We start from the raw sequence: 26,175 nt of genomic DNA on the forward strand, positions 1-26,175 counted from the left end.
ACGCATATAAGGCCCTGCCCCGCTCTCCTTTCGGAAAAGCTGACCACGACTCCATTTTGTTGATCCCTGCCTACAGACAGAAACTAAAACAAGAAGCTCCCGCGCTGAAGTCTGTTCAACGCTGGTCCGACCAATCTGATTCCACACTCCAAGACTGCTTCCATCACGTGGACTGGGATATGTTTCGTATTGCGTCAGACAACAACATTGACGAATACGCTGATTTGGTGAGCGAGTTCATTAGAACGTGCGTTGAAGATGTCGTTCCCATAGCAACGATTAAAACATTCCCAAACCAGAAACCGTGGATTGATGGCAGCATTCGCGTGAAACTGAAAGCGCAAACCACTGCTTTTAATCAGGGCAAGGTGACCGGAAACATGACCGAATACAAACAGTGTAACTATTCCCTCCTCAAGGCAATCAAACAAGCTAAGCGTCAGTATAGAGACAAAGTAGAATCTCAATTCAACGGCTCAGACACAAGAGGTATGTGGCAGGGTCTACAGTCAATCACGGATTACAAAAAGAAAACCAGCCCCGTCACGGACCAGGATGTCTTGCCCGCTTTGAGGACAATACAGTGCCACTGACACGGCCCGCAACCAAAACATGCGGACTCGCCGACGTGAGGAAAACATTTAAACGTGTCAACCCTCGCAAGGCTGCAGGCCCAGACGGCATCCCCAGCCGCGCCCTCAGAGCATGCGCAGACCAGCTGGCTGGTGAGCTTACGGACATATTCAATCAATCCCTATCCCAGTCAGTTGTTCCCACATGCTTCAAGAGGGACACCATTGTTCCTGTTCCCAAGAAAGCTAAGGTAACTGAGCTAAACGACTACCACCCCGCCCGTAGCACTCACTTCCGTCATCATGAAGTGCTTTGAGAGACTAGTCAAGGACCATATCACCTCCACCCTACCTGACACCCTAGACCCACTCCAATTTGCTTACCGCCCAAATAGGTCCACAGACCATGCAATCTCAACCACACTGCACACTGCCCTAACCCATCTGGACAAGAGGAATACCTATGTGAGAATGCTGTTCATCGACTACAGCTCGGCATTTAACACCATAGTGCCCTCCAAGCTCGTCATCAAGCTCGAGACCCTGGGTCTCGACCCCGCCCTGTGCAACTGGGTACTGGACTTCCAGTAGGTGGTGAGGGTAGGCAACCACAAGGGTGCGTTCTGAGCCCTCTCCTGTACTCCCTGTTCACCCACGACTGCGTGGCCATGCACGCCTCCAACTCAATCATCAAGTTTGCGGATGACACAACAGTGGTAGGCTTGATTACCAACAACGACGAGACGGCCTACAGGGAGGAGGTGAGGGCCCTCGGAGTGTGGTGTCAGGAAAATAACCTCACACTCAACGTCAACAAAACTAAGGAGATGATTGTGGACTTCAGGAAACAGCAGAGGGAACACCCCCCTATCCACATTGATGAAACAGTAGTGGAGAGGGTAGTAAGTTAAGTTCCTCGGGAAAATACACATCACAGACAAACTGAATTGGTCCACCCACACAGACAGCATCGTGAAGAAGGCGCAGTAGCGCCTCTTCAACCGGAGGCTGAAGAAATTCGGCTTGTCACCAAAAGCACTCACAAACTTCTACAGGTGCACAATCGAGAGCATCCTGTCGGGCTGTATCACTGCCTGGTACGGCAACTGCTCCGCCCACAACCGTAAGGCTCTCCAGAGGGTAGTGAGGTCTGCACAACGCATCACCGGGGGCAAACTACCTGCCCTCCAGGACACCTACACCACCCGATGTCACAGGAAGGCCATAAAGATCATCAAGGACAACAACCACCCGAGCCACTGCCTGTTCACCCCGCTATCATCCAGAAGGCGAGGTCAGTACAGGTGCATCAAAGCTGGGACAGAGAGACTGAAAAACAGCTTCTATCTCAAGGCCATCAGACTGTTAAACAGCCACCACTAACATTGAGTGGCTGCTGCCAACACACTGACTCAACTCCAGCCACTTTAAACAATGCTACCTAATATAATGTTTACATACCCTACATTATTAATCTCATATGTATATGTATATACTGTACTCTATATCATCTACTGCATCTTTATGTAATACATGTATCACTAGCCACTTTAACTATGCCACTTTGTTTACATACTCATCTCATATGTATATACTGCACTCAATACCATCTACTGTATCTTGCCTATGCCGCTCTGTACCATCACTCATTCATATATCTTTATGTACATATTCTTTATCCCCTTACACTTGTGTCTATAAGGTAGTAGTTTTGGAATTGTTAGCTAGATTACTTGTTGGTTATTACTGCATTGTCGGAACTAGAAGCACAAGCATTTCGCTACACTCGCATTAACATCTGCTAACCATGTGTATGTGACAAATAAAATTTGATTTGATTTTGATTTGATTTGAAATATGGAGATTGATACTCAGTAATGTGTTGTATTGGATTTGCCTCAAACATAACACTATGTATTCAGGACAAAAAGTGTATTGCTTTGCCACATTATTTGCAGTATTACTTTAGTGCCTTGTTGCAAACAGGATGCATGTCTTAGAATACATTGATTCTGTACAGGAATCCTTCTTTTCACTCTGTCAATTGGATTAGTATTGTGGACTAAGTTTTTCTCCTAACACAGCCATTAAACTCTGTACTTGTTTTAAAGTCACCATTGGCCTCATGGTGAAATCCCAGAGTAGCTTCAATCCACTCCGGCAACTGATTTAGGAAGGTACACCTGTATCTTTCTGGTGACTAGATGTATTGATACACCATCCAAAGTGCTAAAAAAAACTCACCATGCTCTAAGGGACATTCAAATGTCTGCTTTTTTTACCATCTACCAATAGGTTCCCTTCTTTGCAAGGTATTGGAAAACCTCCCTGGTCTTTGTGGTTGAATCTGTGTTCGAATTTCACTGCTCTACTGAGGGACCTTACAGATCATTGTATGTGTGGGGTACAGAGATGAGGTAGTCATTCAAAAAAACAAGTTAAAAGTGAGTCCATAAAACTTACGTGACTTCTTAAGCAAATGTTTATTCCTGAACTTTTGGCTTTCCAAAACAATGAATACATATTGACTCAAGATATTTAAGCATTCCATTTTTATTTTTATTTTTTATTTCTAAAAACATAATTCCACATTATGGAGTATTGTGTGTAGGCCAGTGACACAAAATCTCAATTTAAATTGAGGCTGTAACACAACAAAATGTGAAAAACGTCAAGGGCAGTGAATACTTTCTAAAGGCATTGTAGGAGTTGTGGCCCATCAAAGACACAACATCATGTTCTAACTACAATACCAAGCCCAAGAGGGAATGGCCACAACCCACCGTTTTTTGTTAAAGACTGTGAAACATGGACACTTCACGAAGATTCTGTTGGGTCCCTTTCTAGGGTGCTTCAGACATAGAACCGACACAAAGATGCCAGGAACATAGATGACCAGATATTTTATGTAAAACATGTTCACAGGTCAGGTGGTGGATTGAGTCGTAAAATAAAATATTTCATGTCTCCACCTGCCTAATAAAACTCAATACATTGCATTAACCATTACATAAGCAGAGGGTTTTTTGGCAGTGAAAGACATGCTCCGGTACTTTGGCGGCTAGAAAGTATTTTTTTTAAACCTCCCGCTTTGGGCTGGATGTGTCAATGTGCAGTTCATACATAGTCTATGAGCAGAATTACTTTCTCACCTAAATTAGCCATGAAATCACTAGTTTAAAAGTGACTGTTTTCTGGAAGCCATTTTCCCTACATTTATCCCCATGTGGGCCAGCTTCCTAGCAATTCGAGTTTCAGCCATGGAACTCCAGTCCCTCACCATTTGAGTGACAGCTAGCAAGACGCACACACAGTAGAGCGAGAGAGAGAATGACGTGTGCACACATCTGCACATTTGTGAGGTAGAACGCAATTTTCGGGGACCACTTTGACTCGTCTGTGCTACTTTCAGAACTACTGGTTAAAAAGTACAGTGCCTTTGGAAAATATTCAGACCCTTTGACTTTTTCCACATTTGGTTTTCACGTTACAGCCTGATTGTATAATTTATTAAACAGTTTTTTCCCCCTCATCAATCTTCACACAACACCCCATAATGACAAAGCAAAAACAGGTTTTTATATATAAGTATTCAGTATTAATTTACATAAGTATTCAGACCCTTTACTCAGTACTTTGTTGAAGTTATTTGGCAGTGATTCCAGCCTTGGGTATGACACTACAAGCTTGGCACACCTGTATTTGGAGAGTTTCTCCCATTCTCTGCAGATCCTCAGGTTGGATGGGGAGCGTTGCTGCACAGCTATTTTCAGGTCTCTCCAGAGATGTTCAAGTCCGGACTCTGGCCGAGCCACTTAATGTCATTGAGACTTGGTTTCATCAGACCAAAGAATCTTGTTTCTCATAGTCAGAGTCTTTAGGTGCCTTTTGGCAAACTCCAAGCGGGCTATCATGTGTCTTTTACTGAGGAGTGGCTTCCGTCTGGCCACTCTACCATAGATGCTTGGCTGGTGGAGTGCTGCAGAGATGGTTGTCTTTCTGGAAGGTTCTCCCATCTCCACAGAGAACCTCCAGAGCTCTGTCAGAGTGACCACTGTGTTCTTGGGACCTTCAATGCTGCAGACATTTTTTGGTACCCTTCCCCAGATCTGTGCCTCGACACAATCCTGTCTCAGAGCTCTACGAACAATTCCGTCGCCCTCATGGCTTGGATTTTGCTTTGACATGCACTGTCAATTGTGGGACCTTATATAGACAGGTGTGTGCCTTTCCAAATCATATCCAATCAATTGAATTTACAACAGGTGGACTCCAATCAAGTTATAGAAACATCTCACGGATGATCATTGGAAACAGGATGCACCTGAGCTCAATTTCGAGTCTAATTGCAAAAGGTCTGAATACTTATGTAAATAAGGTATTTCTGAAGAAGAAAAAAAATGTGCAAAAACCTGTTTTTGTTTTGTCATTATGGGGCATTGTGTGTAGATTGCAGAAAATTTGTTTTTATTTAATCCATTTTTAATAAGGCTGCAATGTAACAAAATGTGGAAAAAGTCAAGGGGTCTGAATACCTTCTAAAAGCACTGTATACAAAAGTACCAGAGAATATCTTTAAGCTGTGTAATATAGTGTATTATGTCCCATACTGAACCGATGAGACCTGGAGGCAAGACAGGCCTTAACTCATATCTCACCGATGTCATTCCTGAGTATGTGCATCACTTTGAGTGCCAAAATTGAAAATTGCATAACCAGTCATTTCAGCAAGACATGACACCCACCATCTAAGATATATCTGAAATCATTCTGTAGTTAGAAACATAAGATTAGTATTCCTACAACATTCTTTGTTGAGATATAATTAAATTTCTGAGAAACTAAGTAAATTGATTGCACCCAAATTGGCCATTTTTATTTATAGGATTCATATAAATATTCAATACATATATAGTACAGGGGTTCCCAAACGTTTTTGGCCAACAACCCCATTTTAACATCTGAAAATTCTCATGACCCCACCACCCATGTGAAAAACATTATGTAATGAACAGCCAAAGTTTACTTTTTTATTTGGGGTTATCAATTTTATTTTTTTTTTGTTGATAGTGTTCTCAACTCACAATCACACACTTTTAATGGAGGTAGTCAATTGCAAATTAGTCTGACATAATATATCTTATGTCACCCCCACTAATGAGATGGGTGTGCATGATGCATGTCACATCGGACCTTCTCAAAGTCAGGGGGCATCGTCGATAGTGCGCACCTCATCTCTGCTGTTACATCCAACCTGAATCGATATTTGGTTTTAATGCAGACGAAAGCTCTGAACCCAGCTTCACACAGATATGAGCTGGCGAAGAGTAGCCTACCATGAGTATTACGGTGCTTTCAAGACAACTGAGAACTCATCAGTGATCTTCAGGTCGTAAAGTCTAGAAAGAGGCCCGAGTTCCTGAGTTGGAATTCCGAGTTGGATGACCGTTCAAAACCATTTTTCCCCAGTCGGAGCTAATTTCTTTCAGAGTTCCCTGTTGTTTTGAATGCACTGAAGTCGGACATTTCCGAGTTCCCAGTTGTTTTAAACACGGCAGTAATGCTCAAAGGAAGACAGGGTATTCACTTTGAGTAAGGAACCAAAACTCCTCCGCAGTGACCCGTGAGTGCGTTGTCTGCAGCATTCGGTCACATGGCAGCTCGATCAGCCAGCCCGCCGTCCCGTGACAGACGGAGCGCCATCTGTGCAAAAGCCCACCATTCGATCCCATATAGAATCAGTTTTTCATCAATATAGCCCCACACAGCACAGTGAACATCCCATATGCCGATTCATACTTGGGAATAGTGAGACAGAACAATATGTCCTGGTGAATAGCATCCCCCGACATGTATTGCGAACAAAAGTCAATGCATGGGCATCTCAGCCCTCACAGCTAACATCCATTTGAAGAGCATATGCTGGAGAGTTTGAGTTGTTCAGTCAGAGTTTCCTCTTGATTGATAGCAATAGCAGAAATTCTTAGTTCAACAGTATTGATGTGAGTTTCTGTGCCTCTGCATCCCCATACATTGTTTTCACCATATCAATTGCAGCAGGTAATATAAAAGATTCTGCAATAGTGCGTGGTTTCATAAAAAAATATTTAAAAAATCTCAGGATTTTGGAAATATTCCACAACCCCATTTTCATATCAGGCAACCCAACACGGGGTCACGACCCCTAATTTGGAAACCGCTGATATAGTGCCTAACATCTAACTTTTTTCTAACAATGAGTAAAACATGGTAAGAAATGGTTAAAAGCCACCCACGGAACCCCACCCACACCAATCCCAACATGTACGCATTATCAGTTCTCTATGCCTGACAAGTGGTATGGAGCTGTGGCGGTCATTACATTTTGTCAGACGGTTATTGTCATGCAAAAGTCTGCCAGTCTCACGGGATTTGACTGTTAATTAACATAAACAAGTTTAGCATCTCCATGCCTCCAAGCATACAAGCTGCATTCAAGCCGCTGATGTGCACCTTTGGAACATGTACATTTAAAAAGTCTAATAAATCTATTTAATATACGCCATCACAAATCCATTATTTATTTTAGTCAGGTCTAAAGAAACATTATGATATGAATAACATGTATTTTGAGTTGGCCTACTGTATGTTATCTGGCTATGCTCCATGCCATAGGCTTGTTCATTTAGCTTACAAGATATGCTTATAAATCCCATGCCATTATTTTATATTATATGGTTTTATAGTAAGAAGAATTGAATAAAATTGAAAATTATATTTTTCCCATTCCGGATCAAGTGGGCTGTATGAATTGGCTGAGCGCAAAAGTGAACATTTGAAATAGGTCCTAGATAGGTGCTAGATTTGGAGTTACTTGGCAACTTCAGTTGTGAACGATACAAACCTTAGAATGTCTTACAAATCAAAACATATTTGGGCTGCATGATGGCTATAGGCTATTGATGATTTGAGAAAGTCGAGAGAAAAAAAGCTTGCACTCCATTCCTTGCCTCAGGCTGAACAGCTGTTCTCCCAACAAGCGATCATATTTTCACCCATCAGACTATTCTCAATGTAATCTCATCTTTACTAATTATGTCAAATTAGTTTAGATTTAGAATGGCCCATTATTAAATGGACAGGAACAGAGGCATGGGAAAAAAATATGTGATCCATATGCACTCAAATAGCAAATGAAGGCCGCGCTTTCCCGCCTGTCCGTTTTTCAATGATACCGGAGAGGCAACATCAGTTGTGAGAAATAAATACAACACTTATTTCGTTTCACACGTCAACCACTTTTGAGGAGCATGCTCTCGCTATGCGACAGGTGATATTTTGCCCAAACTCTGGATGCATGCGCTCCTCAACCCTATTCCTGCAGCTACTGTGAAACCCATAGATTAGGGTCATGAATTTATTTAAATTGATTGATTTCCTTATATGAACTCAAACTCAGTAAAAATCTTTAAAATTTCTGCATGCTGCGTTTATATTTTTGTTCAGTGTAGTTCCATCTCGCACTCAGTGTTCCGTCTGTTTGATAGTTTCCAGGTCAGAGATGGTTTGTCACTAATGGGGGGTGAGGGCTAATAAACCAGTGGAACTTCATAGCAGAATCAGATTGTTCTGCCTCCATGCCCTCATGCAGTAAACAGTAAATCTCCCTGTGATGAATGACCAAGATTATTGATCTGTGGAGCCAGAGAGCCACATCTCTCACTATGTATGACGGGTGACGGCCTCCACTCCTCCACCCTCCCCCCTTTGTTAAGGGGCACAGTAGAGCAGGAAGCTATGGCCTCCTTTCAGGCATCCTGTTTTCAGCTAAAACAAAAAATAAACTAATGTTTGACCCACATGCACAAGAATTGAGGACAAAAATAGTAAGATGTCACACCCTGATCATTTTCACCTGTCCTTCTTACTGTCTCCACCCCCTCCAGGTGTCACTTGTTTTCCCCAGTGTATTTATCCCTGTGTTTCCTGTCTCTCTGTGCCAGTTCGTTTTGTATATTTCCAAGTCAACCAGCGTTTTTCCCGTTCTCCTGCTTTTTGCATTTTCCTTTTTCTAGTCCTCCCTGTTTTGACCCTTGCCTGTTTCTGGACTTTGTACCCGCCTGCCTGACCATTCTGCCTGCCTTGACCAGACCCTGTCTGCCACTCTGATCTGGTTTTGACCTTTTTGCCTGTCCACGAAAGGGGGGGGGGGGTCAATGCAAATAGTCTGGGTAGCCATTTGATTAGGTGTTCATGGAGTCTTATGGCTTGGGGGTAGAAGCTGTTTAGAAGCCTTTTGGACCTAGACTTGGCTCTCCGGTACCGCTTACCACGCAATAGCAGAAAGAACAGTCTATGACTAGGGTGGCTGGAGTCTTTGGCAATTTTTAGGGCCTTCCTCTGACACCGCCTGGTATAGAAGTCTTGGGTGGCAGGAAGCTTGGGCCCAGTGATGTACTGGGTCATACACACTACTCTCTGTAGTGCCTTGCGATCAGAGGCCGAGCAGTTGTCATACCAGGCAGTAATGCAACCAGCATCCTGATGCTCTCGATAGTACAGCTGTAGAGTTTTTTTCAGGATCTGAGACCATGCCAAATCTTTTCAGTCTCCTGAGGGGGAATAGGCATTATCGTGCCCTCTTCAGTTAAACATCCGATTCTACATTCATATAAAAATCTGTCAAATTAAGTATTCCAGGTTCGTGGTGCATCTTGCCCTTCACACCCAATCAGAACTAGAAACTCTTGATTACTTCACAAGGGGAAAACAACTTTGGTTTAGTGACACACATTGTTTAAATGGTTCTTACTAGGCTAAATCCTTTCAGTGAGTTTTTGATTGAAATAAAGACATGGAAATTGACTGCTCAAACCAATAAATGTTCAAGATACAGTCTCTTCTGTAATGAATAAACCCTGAAATTCCAACAAGAGTTAATTTGTGACTTCCTTTGTCAGTCAGATGCGAACAAAGATGGGACATAGATACAAACATACCTGACTAATATGTATGAGCCTGAGATCAAAGGAAAAGCCAACGGCTATTTTTCAGAGTCTGTTTGGGGTATCAACTCTCAGTTACCTTCTCCTTTATAAACAGTCTCACATGACCATTGAAACTGAGATATTGCTAGCAGTGGTAAGGTGTGGTGTGCTGCCTTGAAATGACTGCAGGCAAGTCTGACCTGTGACCCATGACTTACACAGTGACCATATACTGTATGAACTAATATAGCAGATTTCCTAAATAGTGGATAGAGGACATCAATTTGAAGAGTCAGTGGTTCTCCCAATCCAGAAGGGTACAACATGGGTAGTGCAGGCTTCACTGGACACATCAGAACTGAGCACAGCTCCCCAAACAGATTCAACTTTAGTGAAGCTTATAAAAGAATAAATTCAGAACAAAAGAACAACTTAACTTCAGAGATAAAAAAAAATAAAAAAAATGTGTCTGCCTTGGTGGTAGGGATGATCCATATTCCAGGTTTAGGAGGAGTAGATCCATAATTCCAAGTTTGACAATAATATTTGGGACGCTTTTAAAGTCTCAACGGCAGAAGCTCTTACCTTCAATGTTTGTAATAGAAAGAATAATAAAGGTAAAAAAGTAACAACGCATATATACTATTTCATCAGTCTATCCATCATTGAGCTTTTCTCTCTTAACCAGCCACCCTTTGCCCGGATGACAGCTTTGCACAATCTTGAAATTATCTCAACAAGCTTCATGAGGTAGTCATCTGGAATGCTTTTCCAGCAGTCTGAAGGAGTTACAACATATGCTGAGCACTTGTTGGCTGCTTTCCCTTCACTCTGCTGTCCAACTCATCCCAAACCATCTCAATTGAGTTGAGGTCGGTGATTGTGGAGGCCAGGTCATCTGATGCAGCACTCCATCACTCTCCTTCTTGGTAAAATAGCCCTTACACAGCCTGTTGGTGTGTTTTGGATCAAAACAAAATGATAGTCCCACTAAGCGCAAACCAGATGGGATGGTGTATCTCTCCAGAATGCTGTGGTAGCCATGCTGGTTATGTGTGCCTTGAATTCTAAATAAATCACTGACAGTGTTACCATCAAAGCACCCCCAAATCATTACACCTCATCCTCCATGCTTCACAGTGGGAACCACACATGCGGAGATTATCCGTTCACCATCTCTGTCTCACAAAGACACAGCGGTTGGAACCAAAAATCTCAAATTTAGACTCATTAGACCAAAGGACAGATTTCCACCGGTCTAATGTCCATTGCTCATGTTTCTTGGCCCAAGCAAGCCTCTTTTTCTTATTGGTGTCCTTTAGTAGTGGTTTCTTTGCAGCAATTTGACCATGAAGGCCTGATTCGCGCAATCTCCTCTGAACAGTTGATGTGGAGATATGTCTGTTACCTGAACTCTGAAGCAATTATTTTGGCTGCAATCTTAGGTGCAGTTAATTGACGATTGCTGAGGATGGTAGTCTGAATGAACTTATTCTCTGCAGCAGAGGAAACTCTGAGTCTTCCTTTCCTGTGGCGGTCCTCATGAGTGCCAGTTTCATCATAGCGCTTGATGGTTTTTGCGACTGCACTTGAAGAAACTTTCAAAGTTCTTGAAATGTTCCGCATTGACTGACCTTCATGTCCTAAAGTAATGATGGACTGTCGTTTCTCTTTGCTTATTTTAGCTGTTGTTGCCATAATATGGACTTGGTCTTTTATCAAATAGGCCTATCTTCTGTATACCACCACTACCTTGTCACAACACAACTGATAGGCTCAAACGCATTAACCTCATGAAGCTGGTTGAGAGAATTCCAAGAGTGTGCAAAACTGTCAAGGCAAAGGGTGGCTACTTTTGAAGCATCTAAAATATATTTTGATTTGTTTAACACTTTTTTGGTTACATGATTCCATGTGTGTTATTTCATGGTTTTGATGTCTTTAATATTATTCTACGATGTAGAAAATAGTGAAAATAAAGAAAAACCCTTGATTGAGTAGATGTGTCCAAACTTTTGAATGGTACTGTATATTTTTAATACAGACTAACTAAAAAATAAGTGAACATACACAAATTATCCAATGGATTATGATAATACTCTATAAAAAAAAAAGTGGAGGTGCAGAAATATACATTTGCACCCCCTATTTAATTTACTCCATGGCTCAGGGGGCCAAGTGAACAAGGGCTGTTTAGCGCATCTCAGTCGCGAGGAGGAATAACTTTGCAGCGGTTTCTGATAAATAAACAATGCCATGCTGGTGGCTGGTAACATTCAAATAAAACCCAGCCCTGAAGCAAAAAATAATTTTGATGTCATATTATAGCAGGGGCAGAACTTTGGTTTTAGAAGTGGGGGGCCCATAATTTGGTGAGGGGTCTTCCCATTTTCCGGGGCATCAAAAGCTAATTTCCTTCATTTCTACGCAATCTAATATGACCCATGGCCGTTCTAGCTTCTCTATTTAGAACATAAAGTAAGCAAAAGTACCCAGTCATCGAGCTAGGTGAGAGATCATTATTAAATATGTTTAAGTGATTGATAAGACTGAACTAGATCCATGATAATTCAATAATCAATATGGTTGCACCTTTAACCAATAGCCTAACAAATTAACAACTCTTACAAATAAAGTACGAAGACCTTTGATCCTCCATATCAAATTTCAGCCAGACCGCCCATGCACGCCCGACCCCCACCAGTCTAGTCAATAACTCAACTCACTCTCTCTCCAACAACTTCCTCTGCATCTTTTTTTTTTATGTCTCAAGGAAAGGTTTGGAAAACAAAAGTTTTATAAAAACACACATACACCTACACAATAACAAACAGAAACTGTACACCCTCCATAAATTCATATCACTGTACTGTAGAGTTCTTTTTACTTGTACACAATATAGCTGGGTCACCCTGTCCTGCCCCTAGGGGTCCAATGCCCTGCAGCTCCCCAACCCAACACACCCACCTCAGCTTCAGGATCTTAGTGAAACATTCACTATTGGTTTTAGATGTGTTAGTCCAAGGCCAGAGAGACAACCAACAGTATGGCAGAGCCCCAGGGTCAGGACTGAGCAGCCCAGCAGCTAGGGATTGCCTTAATAGATATATCCCCTGACATAGGCATGTTTTTAATTCAGAAATGTTTTGTCAAACAGTATTCCATATAAGGTATCCAGACCTTATGAAAGTTGCACAGTATACCCTTAATCTTGTAATAAATCAAATCGCATGATACATAATGTGACATTTCTTCCAACCTAATTAAATGGCAATGCATTTCTTAGCTGCTATAAATGCTAGTTTATTTCTTCTGATAAATGTCTCCAGTATAAACATTTCCAAGCAAACAACAACAGGGAGAAGCCAGACTCTGTTCATTTATCTCAGCATGTCTACATACTCTTTTCCAGAATTCAACCAGCCTTCACAAGACCATTATATATGCAAATATGTCCCCTTTTGTGTTTTACACCTCCAGCAGAAGAACTACATTTGCGTTTGCATGATTTTCAATTTCACTGGCATTATTCCCAGAGTCTAGCCTACCCATCAACTCCAGATGGAACTTTGTATCCATTCACTGATTGTTATAATATACTAGAAAATTCATCTGAGCTCCGTAGACTGGTCTTCCCTGGCTGTCTAACCCTGCATGGAGACCTGTCACAATCTTAATCTAGTAAGACATGATGAGCATAGTGTTGTGTACTGACTGTTCACCATGACAGTGAAGCCTGTAGAGCCCTTTATACCGTGTCAGTGTGAAAAGTAGGGAATTAGCTGGGGAAACGGACAGATCAATAATGTTACATTGATATACTGACTAATAAAAAAATAATATTGTGCTGAAGAAATGTCAGAATATCAGTCTTCGATCGTTTGGCAGCTAGTTTCATCGTTTGATTCAGGTCTAGTGTGATTGAGGCAAAAATAGTAGTTAAACTTAGTGAGCTAGCCAGCTAGCTAGCATAGGATAACCAACTTTTGGCTAGCTCTGCTAGTTAATGGTACAATGGTACATCATCAAATTTGTACCCCCCCCCCCTTCCCCAGTGAAAGTTGCACCCCTGTATTATAGGAAAAGACACCATATTCACACGGATTTACACAAAGTGGGCAGTTCGGATTTTGTCGCTTCAAGCCAAAATACAGTGCATTCAGAAAGTATTCAGACCCCATTTTGTTACGTTACAGCCTTATTCTCAAATGGATTAAATAAGAATGTTCCTCATCAATCTACACACAATACCTTATGACAAGGCGAAAACAAGTTTAGACATTTTTGCAAATGTATTAAAAATAACAGAAATACCTCATTTACATAAGTATTCAGACCCTTTACTAAGAGAATAAGAGAATCAAAATCGAGCTCAGGTGCATCCTGTTTCCATTGAACATCCCTGAAATGTTTCTACAACTTCAATTCAATTGATTGGACATGATTTGGAAAGGCACACACCTGTCTATATAAGGTCCCACAGATGACAGTGCATGTCAGAGCAAAAACCAAGCCATGAGGTCAAGGAATTGTCCGTAGAGCTCAGAGACAGGATTGTGTCGATTCATAGATCTGGGGGAGGGGAACCAAAACATTTATGCACCATTGACGGTCCCCAAGAACACAGTGTCCTCCATCATTCTTAAATGGAAGAAGTTTGGAACCACCAAGACTCTTCCTAGAGCTGGCCGCCCGGCCAAATTGAGCAATAGGAGGAGAAGGACCTTGGTCAGAGAAGTGACCAAGAACCCAATGGTCACTCTGTCAGAGCTTCAGAGTTCCTCTGTGGAGATGGGAGAACATTCCAGAAGGATAACCATCTCTGCAGCACTCCACCAATCAGGCCTTTATGGTAGAGTGGCCAGACGGAAGCCACTCCTCACTAAAAGGCACATGACAGTTCGGTTGGAGTTTGCCAAAAAGCACCTAAAGGACTCTCAGACCATGACAAACAAGATTATCTGGTCGGATGAATCTAAGATTGAACTATTTGGCCTGAATGCCAAGCGTCACATCTGTAGGAAACCAGGCACCGCTCATCACCTGGCCAATACCATTCCTACGGTGAAGCATCGTGGTTGCAGCATCATCCTTTGGGGATGTTTTTCAGTGGCAGGGACTGAGAGACTAGCCAGGATCGAGGGAAAGATGAAAAGAGCATAGTACAGAGAGATCCTTGATGAAAACCTGCTCCAGAGCAAGCAGGACCTCAGACTGGGGCGAAGGTTCACCTTGAACAGGACAATGACACTAAGAACACAGCCAAGACGACGCAGGAGTGGGCTTCTGGACAAGTCTCTGAATGTCCTTGAGTGGCCCAGCCAGAGCCTGGACTTGAACCCGATCTAACATCTCTGGAGAGACCTGAAAATAGCTGTGCAGCGATGCTCCCCATCCAACCTGACTGAACGTGAGAGGATCTGCAAAGAAGAATGGAATAAACTCCCCAAATACAGGTGTGCCAAGCTTGTAGCATCCAAGAAGATTTGAGGCTGTAGAACTGCCAAACGTCAACAAAGTACTGAGTAAAGGCTGATATCAGTTTTTTTTCAATATAAATTTGCAAACATTTATAAAAACCTATTTTTGCGTTGTCATTATGTGATATTGTGTGTAGGAAAAATTCAAATTCAAATTTAATCAATTTTAGAATAAGGCTGTAAGTAGAAAAATGTGGAAAAAGTCAAGGGTTCTGAACACTTTCTAAATGCACTGTATATCATACTTTGACTAAAACAATGACTTATTGACTTATTGATCGTCTTTCAGCTTGAAAATGTAGATTTCTACTGGTGTTGGCGTTTTAAAAGGTCCAATGCAGCCGTTTTCCTCTCAATATCAAATAATTTCCGGGTAACAGTGAAGTATATTACTGAGATATTTTCAATTAAAATGGTCAAAAAGAAACAAAAATAGCTTCTTAGCAAATAGCTATTTCTCAAGCAAGAATTTAGCTAGGACTGTCTGGGAGTGGTAGACTGAAAATGAGCAGTTATTGGCAGACATTTGGAACTCTTTCTTATTGGTATATTAACTAATTCACCTTCTGGTGATGTCACCAGGCAGGCCAAAATTCCAAAACAGGCTGAAATTTCAGCTGTTCTTTTCAAAGAGCTCTTACACTAAAAGTACATTTTCATAATTTTCACAATTTCACAGTATTATTCCAACCTCTGTGTGGAAATATATATAAAACACAGGTAAATCACGTTATTTACTGCACTGGGCCTTTAAGCACCTGTTGCAACAATGACTAGCAAAAAAGGGAAGACAATATTTTGTCTAATTGTCTATTAGAGATAGGTGACTACCCTGTATAGACAGACAACATTTCTTAATAATTTCTACAGTGGTGAACAGAGGTGAAAGTACATTTAATTTCTTACCGGTAGGGACACCCAAGTGAGTGTTTGTTTTTTTATACTACAAAAACTACAGGGTAGCCTACTCTGGTGACACTGACAAACAGATCAATAAAAACGATGTTGTCTGATACATATAATTGGTCTACGAAAAGGGGAGACACAAATACAATATGACATCCATTTAACCTGGAGGAGGAAATTATTGTCCAAAAACAAACTAAAGTGGCACTGACCCAATGACAAAGACAGTGAATATGCACACTCACCGGGGATATTTCCGATGTTCTCCTCTAGTGCCAATATGATAGGCTACCGTTCGCTCAATTAAATAAAAAATGTTGATAACTGAAAGACAGATTGGGGTATTTATATTGTAATCTCTTTACAACAGTTTTTCCCTTATTTTATTTTTTAAATATTGCAATATGACTGGCTGGGTCTCTCTGCTTTTCACTGACAGTCGCTACTCAACAATCATCTATTTGGTATTTGCAACGCGGTATTTGCAATTTGGCCACAGAGGCTCATTAGCTGCTTACTTAAAAACACGTTTTTAAGTAAGCAGCTAATGAGCCTCTGTGGCCAAATCCTGTTTTCTGGTGTAGTAGCCTATTTTGAATGATTTGATGTATTTCTGTATAGACAGGAGTAAGCTAATTAGGCTATATAATTTTGGCAAGGGAAAACTTAGCGTCCCCTTAGCCTTATAGACAAGCCGTCTGTCTCTCTTAATGTGGCATAAACACAGTCATGATGTTTTCATCCGATTGTCAAACAATCACTTAACAAAAGGCGCCCCTGTAGGCTACCCGCGCACATTCGTCCACTCACAAAATAATTTCAGCATCCAAACCCCAACAGTGCACTGTGCACCTACAATTCGATGAATGGAAAGAGACATATGTTACAAAACACCATGTGCATTGTAATGACATTCTGCGATTGTCAATAGGCCTACACTAGTAGCCCAAAATTATTAATCCACTGTTGTCCGCGCGTGCCTCGGTCTCGGCCACTCATCTCCGCCTTGCCAACGAGCGTCTCAGCCACTTCTCCACCTTGACAAAATGTAAGTGTTCTCCTCAAACCACAACGCAATTTGGAGCGTATACCACCCGGTTTCCAGTCAATTAGCAAATCATTCATGAGGCTGACATGCTGTAATGTTAAATTATTTTATTTAACTAGGCAAGTCAGTTAAGAACAAATTCTTATTTTCAATGGCGGCCTAGGAACAGTGGGTTAATTGCCTTGTTCAGGGGCAGAACGACCTTGTCAGCTTGGAGATTCGATCTTGCAACCACTAGGCTAAGCTATCGCTCCTAATAATGCTGTAATAGCCTATATTTTGGGGGGCCATGTTGTATTAATTATGATAGGCTCACGTTTTACCGGTACAGGTACACCCACTATTTCTTTTGCCGGGACACCATACCGGACAGTACCGCCTTACTTTTACCCCTGGTGGTGGCTGTCATTGAGAGGGACCAGACCGGACATACAGTATCTCCAAACTCTACACAAACCCAGAGGTAAGGCATCAGTTGATCTGGAACGCTTACCCCACACCTCCACCCACAAACACAAATCACAAAAAAGTCATCCTATTACTCTCCATTTGGCATAATATGTAGCGTGCTTCCCATGCAAAATAATGGATAGAAAGGAGCAGCAGCTCTGAGCTACCCTAGCAAGACCATCTTTAGTACTGTAAGTACTAAGAACACTTACCTCTGATTTAGCCGGCGCTCATCATCACTCCCAAAGTCCTGTAAACCAAGAAAAGGCAGAGCAAAAATAAGCAAAAGTTACAAATCTGATACTACAAGACATTGAAGCTCTACAGTGCAGCCATTAGTATCAAATGGACATTAATCTGTCCACAATTCAGAGTACATGTTTTGCCTCATAATAAGCTCTGATAGGTAGGTTACTATTCTACAGAGGGATATAATGAGGGGAACCTAATTCTCATTACTCACAACTCATTGAAGAGTTGAGTGGTTTCAGGGGTAGATTGTCAATATTCTTTTATAAAACTATTATAGAAATGTTTCCCAAAATAAACAGAGTGTACAAAACATTAAACACCTTCCTAATATTGAGTTGCACCCCCATTTGCCTTCAGAACAGCTTAATTCGTTTGGCAAGGTGTCGAAAGCGTTCCACAGGGATGCTGGCACATGTTGACTCCAATGCTTCCCACAGTTGTGTAAAGTTGGCTGGATGTCCTTTGGGTGGTGCACCATTCTTAATAAACACGGAAAACTGTTGAGCATGAAAAAAACTGCAGCATTGCAGTTCTTGACACACTCAAACTGGTGCACCTGGCATCTACGACCATACCCCCGTTCAAGGCACTTAAATATTTTGTCTTGCCAATTCACCCTCTGAATAGCAGACATACACAATCCATGTCTCAATTGTCTCTAGACTTAAAAATCATTATTTAACCTGTTTCCTCTCAATCTACACTGAAGTGGATTTAACAAGTGACATCAATAAGGGATCATAGCTTTCACCTGGTTAGTCTATGTCATGGAAAGAGTAGGTGTTCCTAATGTTTTGTACACAGTGTGTATCTAGTCTAATACACAATGTTTAGGTTTCAATGTTCACATAAATGTATTTAACCTAGGCTAACCTTGGAACAGACAAATCTACCAACGCACCAACAAATCAACACTACTGTTAATTATACCAAAACTTCTGTACTTTTTCGATACTTGAACATAAAAAACATTTAGGTTATAGAATTTGTTACTTTCGGTACTTCTATTAAATGTGTCATGTACTGATTGAGAGAGGATCAAGCCTGTCTATCGGCGCAGCAGACATCCCCATATAGTGTGAAAGCACCGGCACCATGCCTGCTCCACTTGCTCATTACTAGCTCGTCCTAAGGAATCCCTGTACTATGGGCTGAGGCTGGGATGCATCATGTTAACTTCTGTGCAGCATGAGTGGGGAACTAACACACTTAATTACTGTTCGCAAAACAAAAGTCCATTACAGGCTAGAACCCTTTACAATGCAAGGAAATACCTGTAGCTTCAAGCTTACAGCTGAAGCTAACATCAGTTCGCTACTCTAGTACTTTTGTTTGTGATAATATAAAAGCCATAATGCAAAATATACTGATTTGAAAGTGGATTGTCACCAAAAAACAGTCATTTCTAAAAACTGTATTAATTAACTTAGTCTCCCTCTCCTCAGTCACGTCTCTCCTGTTGCTCTCAATTTGTGTTGAACGACATCATTAGGTCTTAAAAAGACAGCGTGCACTTTTATTTAGACTTGTTTTTTTTACATTTAAGTAATTTAGCAGATACTCTTATCCAGAGCGACTTACAGTTAGTGCATTCATCTTAAGATGAAGGTGGGACAACCACATATCACAGGCATAGAAAGTACATTTTTCCTCAATAAAGTAGCTATTAGTAGAGTCAGAACTAGGGGTGGAGGGGGTCAAACCAAGTGCAGGTTCAGATAAAAAAAGAATGTGGGGGGTTAGAAGGAAGATTAAATGATTTTAATAAAATATTAAATCTTTAGAAAAACCTAACATACTTGAATAAAACACCAAATACATTGCTGTAGTTGGTCTCATTACCATAACAGTTTAAGTTCCTGTCAAAACTTTAAAACAGTGCATTCGGAAAGTATTCAGACCCCTTCTCTTAAAAAAAAAAATTTACAGCCTTATTACGGCCTTATTCTAAAATGGATTAAATAAAAGTGTCCTCAATCTACACACAATACCCCATAATGACAAAGCGAAAACAGTTTTGAATTTTTTGCAAATGTATTACAAATAAAAACAGAAATACTTTATTTACATGATTTGAAAAGGCACACATATGTCTATATATAAAGGTCCCACAGTTGACAGTGCATGTCTGAGCAAAAACCAAGCAATCGAAAGGAATTGTCCGTAGAGCTCCGAGACAGGATTGTGTTGAGGCACAGACCTGTGGAAGGGTACCAAAAAATTTCTGCAGCATTGAAGGTTCCCAAGAACACAGTGGCCTCCATCATTCTTAAATGGAAGAGTGTGTAACCACCAAGACTCTTCCTAGACCTGGCCGCCCGGCCAAACTGAGCAATCAGGGGAGAAGAGCCTTGGTCAGAGAGGTGACCAAGAACCCGATGGTCACTCTGACAGAGCCCTAGAGGTGGTGGTGGCAGCATTATCATCATGCCGTAGGGAGGTGTTTCAGCGGCAAGGACTGGGAGACTACTCAGGATCGAGGGAAAGATGAGCAGAGCAAAGCATATTGATGTAAACCTGCTCTAGAGCACTCAGGACCTCAGACGGCCCTAAGAACACTGCCAAGACAACACAGGAGTGGCTTTGGGACAAGTCTCGGAATGTCCTTGAGTGGCCAAGGACACCAAATCGAGCATCTCTGGAAAGAAAATAGCTGTGCAGCGACGCTCCCCATCCAATCTGACAGAGCTTGAGAGGATCTGCAGAGAAGAATGGGAGAAACTCCCCAAATACATGTGTGCCAAGCTTGTAACGTCATACCCAAGAAGACTTGATGCTGTAATCTCCTCAACAAAGTACTGCGTAAAGGGTCTGAATACTTATGTAAATGTGATATCAGTTCATTTTTTTCTTCTAAAAACCTGTTTTTGCTTTGTCATTATGGGGTATTGTGTGTAGATTGGGTGGGGGGGGGGGGGGGGGGGGGGGGGGGGGGGGTGATTCAATCCATTTTAGAAAAAGTCAAAGGGTCAGAATACTTTCCGAATGTACTGTAAAGTTGTATTCACCCATGATGCATCATCTAGAGGAGTAGTCCTTATATGAACACAAGTTAATGTATTTGCTTATATGCCTTCAGAATGATTATTCTTAAACACCCCCTTTACTCCACTTGTCCTTCTCATTACCGACACGGCTAAAGAGCTCAAATTGAGGAAGAAGTCTGATTAACTTTATAATTGTATCATTAATTTGAAATATTTATATTTTCAGTGTGATGTTTAACTGACTCATTTTCATTAGGGGAGCAATGTAAAAAAAAACATATATACAAATATAAATATTGGTTTGTTCACTACTTTTTGGACTTTTGTGAAAATGTTGTTAAAATGCATAATATCTCATAAAAAAAACTATAATTATACAATAGTACAGATCCTAATATCAGTGTTTCAAGAGGAAATTTAGTGAAAAATGTATTCATTCACAGTTTCGTGAGAATGACCCACCTGGCTTTTATGAGAGAGGTGAATGCCACTAAATGGAGGGAATGTGGCCATTCTTTATGATAGTTTCACCACAGTAAATGTCTTAAAAACAGTTATTGTTCCAGGAAAGATATCATAGACTGGGAGTATCAGGTTAGAGTAACATGGTGACATGTAACTGTGAGGAGGTGGGCCATTCTCCAGAAGTTTCACCTAATAAAGCCTGAGGATTGTCAACCAAAGCACTACTAATGAGAAGCACAAGGTCCCTGCTAAGGTTAGGTACTGCAGCAGTAAGAGGAAATGTTGTGACAAGATGTATCCAACACTGTATTTCAGCTCCAAAAACACACGGCACTTTCCACTACTGTATCTAACAAACTAAATCGGGCGAGCATCACACTTGTGGTGAGCAGAATGGGTTCAAAACAGCGAACATACGTCATTGTCAAACCTAACATTTTTATAAACACACGCAAAAAATATTTTCCCCCCCCATCTAAACAAACGGTGCAGATAAGGTGAGGTAAGGCCTCTGAGGTTGGTCTCTACCTCTACCCATTCAACCAGGGGACGGGCATCAGGGTGAAACTCATAACTGGGACGTGTCAAAAGCTGTGTTTAACATGGGTTTCAGTTGGTCATCCGGGAGAGTAATACAATAATTGACTTGAACAGCCCTGCAGCCACTACAAGTGAAATCCCAGCCAATAATACTCCCACAGCGAGACACATGACAATAGCCAAATTTCACCTTGTAGGGTAGGGATGAAACTCTCCATTGTTGGCAAAATCATGTAGCCTACCTTACACTGTCACAACAGCTACCATATTGTTACCCCACCACCATCCTCCACTCATCGCTTTCCCTCCACATCCCCCCACCCTCCATTTGAGAATGACATCATAGCTGCAGCAGCTTCCTGGGGGGCTTGGCTGCTCCTCATCAGACAGGCCCTTGGGAAGAGCCCTGGAAGCAGCCAGGCAGCCAGTCAATTCTATCCCACATTGAAAATGAGTGGCAGGCAGTGACAAGGAAGGCTGGTCCTCAGTTCGGCCAGCTCAACCATCTTCACGATAAAGGTGTTTCTTTTTACACGTTTCATTTTTCAAATGGCAGGTGTAATGCGTCAGGCCCAATGACTCAGTAGCTAAAAAAGTAAAGCAGCAGCCTAACGAAAGAAAAGGAAGTTCAGCTAATGCTCAAGTACCAGTTCTTGATTCAGGCCTAACCATGGTTGTTGTCATCTTCAAGACAAATCTACCCAATAAGGGCGAGTGGAGAAAACTTGCTGTAGGCTAGAGCCTTTGTTGTATTAAGCGTGACTCCTGTTTCTATTAACAGTTAGCACCCCCAACTGGTTGAGAAGGTGCACAAAAACAGTACTTCGATTGTAGCTATCTTTCATGAGTGACATCTAAATGTCACTGTGATGTGTAGGCACTAACTGTTACACTACATGACCAAAGGTATGTGGACACCTGCTTGTCGAACATCTCGTTCCAAAATCATGGGCATTAATACGGAGTTGGTCCCCCCTTTACTGCTTTAACAGCCTCCACTCTTCTGGGAAGGCTTTCCACTAGATGTTGGAACATTGCTGCAGTGACTTGCTTTCATGCAGCCATAAGAGCATTAGTGAGGTTGGGCTCTGATGTTGGGTGATTAGGCCTGGCTCGACGTCGGTGTTCCAATTCATCCCAAAGGTATTCGATGGGGTTGAGGTCAGTGCTCTGTGCAGGCCAGTTAAGTTCTTCCACACACCAATCTCGACAAACCATTTCTATATGTACCTCGCTTTGTGCACTTGTGCATTGTCATGCTGAAACAGGAAAGGGCCTGTTCACCCCGGTGCCATCTAGAAGGCGGAAACAGTACAAGTGCATCAAAGCTGGGACCGAGAGATGGAGAAACAGCTTCTATCTCCAGGCCATCAGACTGTTAAACAGTCACCACTAGCCGGCCTCCGCCCAGTACCCTGCCCTGAACCTTAATCAATGTTCTAGCCAGCTACCACCCGGTACTCTGCCCTGCACCTTAGAGACTGCTGCAGTATGTACATAGTCACTGAACAGTGGTCACTTTAATAATGTTTAGATACTGTTTTACCCACTTTATGTATATACTGTATTTTAGTCATGGCTCATCCTATATAACTATATTTTGTGTGTGTTGTTTTTTTTAAATTGCTAGGTATTACTGCACTGTTGGAGCTAGAAGCATAAGCATTTCACTGCACCTGCGATAACATCTGCAAATCTGTGTACGCGACCAATAAACTTTGGTTTGATTTGCATTTTGAGATGGGATTGTTCTTGTGGTTTATTTATTGGCTGTTGGTTAATCTGAATAAACAAATAAGCACATGGAGCAGTACCAAGAGTTTATTTTGCCATCATGGAAGTGTTAAAAGCTCACCTGACTTATGCTAGTTTGATTTTGGCAGACTATCTTTACTCTTATGGAAAGTATGACTAGGCCTCTTACCACAGTGGTTCCCAACCATTTTCGGTTACTGTACCACCAAATGAATTTTGCTCTGCCCAGCATACCCATGAAGTACCTCATGTGCATTTTACCAGCAGGCATATAGTCTCTTGAGTCTTCTCAAGTACCACTGTGGATACACCAAGTACCCCCAGGGGTCCTAGTATCTCTGGTTGGGAACCACTACTCTACCTCATGACTGCATGTCACATTTCACCTCATTGTCTGGTCCCTTTTAGAAGACATCTCAGAACAACATAGAAAATAACCCATGCTGTCCATAACACTGACTTTAACATAAGCAAGTAGCTAGCTAGTTTGCCTAATAAATAAGCTGGTAATAACTGATATATTAGGCAACTAACTTGATAAATGTTCATATTTGGGAGTACCAAATTGTATGGCACCACTGCAGTACACTGGTGATTTCTTAGCTGACTAGCTAGCTTACTGCATTCAGCAGCAGGACATTAGGGTATGACTTACATGAAACTACCTGGCAGATAACCAGATACCTAGCTAATCAGGCAAACGATGCTATTGGAAATGAATAGCCAGCTAATGCCACAGCAGTTACGCTGCTCATTAGCTAGCTAGTAAGGCAAACAAGAAGCTAGCTAACTAGATTAACTGTATATGTGTTGTACGCTAGCTAACGTTAGCTGGCAAGCGAATAACTTTACTAACTGGCAATAAATAGCATTACGTTATATCAGTGTGTTACTGACAACTTTGCTTACTAGCTTTTCTAGACACCAGCTAACGTTAGCTCGGTAGCGATTGAGTTGAGGCTAATAACAGCTACTAACATTACCTAGTTAGCTTATCCCATTGCTACATATCTAGCTAGCACGGCTAGGCCTATGTCACTCCCACGTATCCTAGGTGTTTTCTTGCGCTTTGTTGACGTTTCTAAAAACGTCTCTCCAGCTATTTCCAAGCTTACCTCCCCCACGTTGGTGGTGGTTGTGCTGGCTGTGGATGCAGCGCTTGGGGTAGGGGAGCGCTGCAAAGTAACCAGAGCCATGGCTGAGAGAGTCTGCACAGGCCGGTGTAGCCTGTCCAGAGAACAGCTTTATTCCGGGTGAATAACCTAAGGAAATTGTTTCTTGGTGTCAACGTCTATAGCGGTCGAAGCAGAGAATTTCATCGCCGTTAAATTTCCATCGTCCTAAAATCTGGAAGCCAGTTGTTCCTTTTGAATTTTCTCAAATAAAAATTGACGAATTTCATAGTAAGAACGTACAGAGCATGTACTTATCGTTCCCCATGTTGCGGCTTTCTCACTAGCCTGCACAAATCCGCTTCCACCAGGGGATGCGAGCCTATGCTAGTCAGCTGCTGCCAGCCAACCACACAGTGATGCTGAGTTCAAACATTTTGATCCGATGGATGTTGTAGCCTAGCTAGGTTACCAATTCTGTCAAATACATACCTACATCATGACAGAATCTCTTCCAGTTCAAACTGTGTATTTCACTTGGCCTGTCGGTTAAAAATAATAAATAATATTAGCTACAGTTCATGTAATGCAACTACACAAACCCTCACAATCCGCAGAATGTGAGTAACCTTTGCATAATGTTTTTTTAAACCAACTGCTGTGATGTTGTTTTGTTGTTGTTTTTTAAATATATATCTACATTCGTATTTTTGTCACTGTTATATTTCAGGTTATTACACATTACACGATGTACAATTTCTGGTTACTTCATACAGTTGGATGGGTCAGAGGTTCAGGTACACTCAAGGACATGGGAATGTTTACATTGTCAAAGTTATATGGAATGGTAGCAGATTCTGAGCAGGACCAAGCCAGTCACACAGAATGGAGGCTAATCAGATTTTTTAAAGATAAATAATAATAACAAAAGCAACAATAACTGCTGTGTTTGTTATCTCCAGACAAACTCATGGCAGTGATCAGAGCTGGGGTCAGTGGCCTGTCCACGGCTCAGAGCATCTATGAGCACTACCACTCTACAGTCAGTCAGTCCACCAGCGATGGGCCTGCAGGATTATGGCATACCTTAAGCAATAAGACCCGAGGAGGTGTGGTATATTTAAGCAATAATGCCCGAGGGGGTGTGGTATATGGCCAATATACCATGGCTAAGGGCTGTTCTTAGGCACGACGCAACGTGCTGTCAGCCAATCAGCATTCAGGGCTCGAACCACCCAGTTTATAATGGCCAATATACTACGACTAAGGGCTGTTCTTATGAACAACACAAAGCAGACTGCCTGGATACAGCCCTTAATCATGGTACATTTGTCAAATACCACAATCCCGAGGTGTCTTATTGCTATTATGAACTCGTTACCAACATAAATAGAACAGTAAACAAGCATTTTTGCATCATACCCGTGGTAGATTGTCTGATAGGCACACGGCTGAAATGAAAAGCCAATCATCATCCAGGACCCAAACTACCTGGTTTATAATGTCCAACTACTACTGTATAATCCCTTTGCTGAAGTAGATTAACTTGAGACAAAATTCCTGTTCCTCCATCTGTGTCATTACAGCGTAGCAATGGTCTATCGTAGCAGTGGCTTGACTCAGTTTACATGTTCTGAATAGA

General features: G+C 41.7%; 1 protein-coding gene across 3 annotated transcripts in view; it reads right to left on the minus strand.

The window, feature by feature from the left end:
• LOC139410978 (protein phosphatase Slingshot homolog 1-like) overlaps window positions 1–24,918 on the minus strand; it is a 67,005-nt gene extending 42,087 nt beyond the window's left edge. For 2 of the 3 annotated variants that reach the window (XM_071156721.1, XM_071156720.1), the window contains exons 1-2: window positions 24,537–24,850; window positions 17,635–17,672 (exon numbers count right to left, since the gene is read on the minus strand). In XM_071156721.1, the coding sequence (XP_071012822.1) occupies window positions 17,635–17,672; window positions 24,537–24,617 (119 nt within the window). In that variant the 5' untranslated portion in view covers window positions 24,618–24,850. Of the gene's footprint in view, window positions 1–17,634; window positions 17,673–24,536 lie in introns of all 3 variants that reach the window. The other variant, XM_071156723.1, reaches the window with a different exon arrangement.
• Between the last annotated feature and the right edge of the window lie 1,257 nt (window positions 24,919–26,175).

Source organism: Oncorhynchus clarkii, chromosome 6 (genome assembly GCF_045791955.1).
Source record: "Oncorhynchus clarkii lewisi isolate Uvic-CL-2024 chromosome 6, UVic_Ocla_1.0, whole genome shotgun sequence".
In the NCBI taxonomy this organism is placed as follows: domain Eukaryota; kingdom Metazoa; phylum Chordata; class Actinopteri; order Salmoniformes; family Salmonidae; genus Oncorhynchus; species Oncorhynchus clarkii.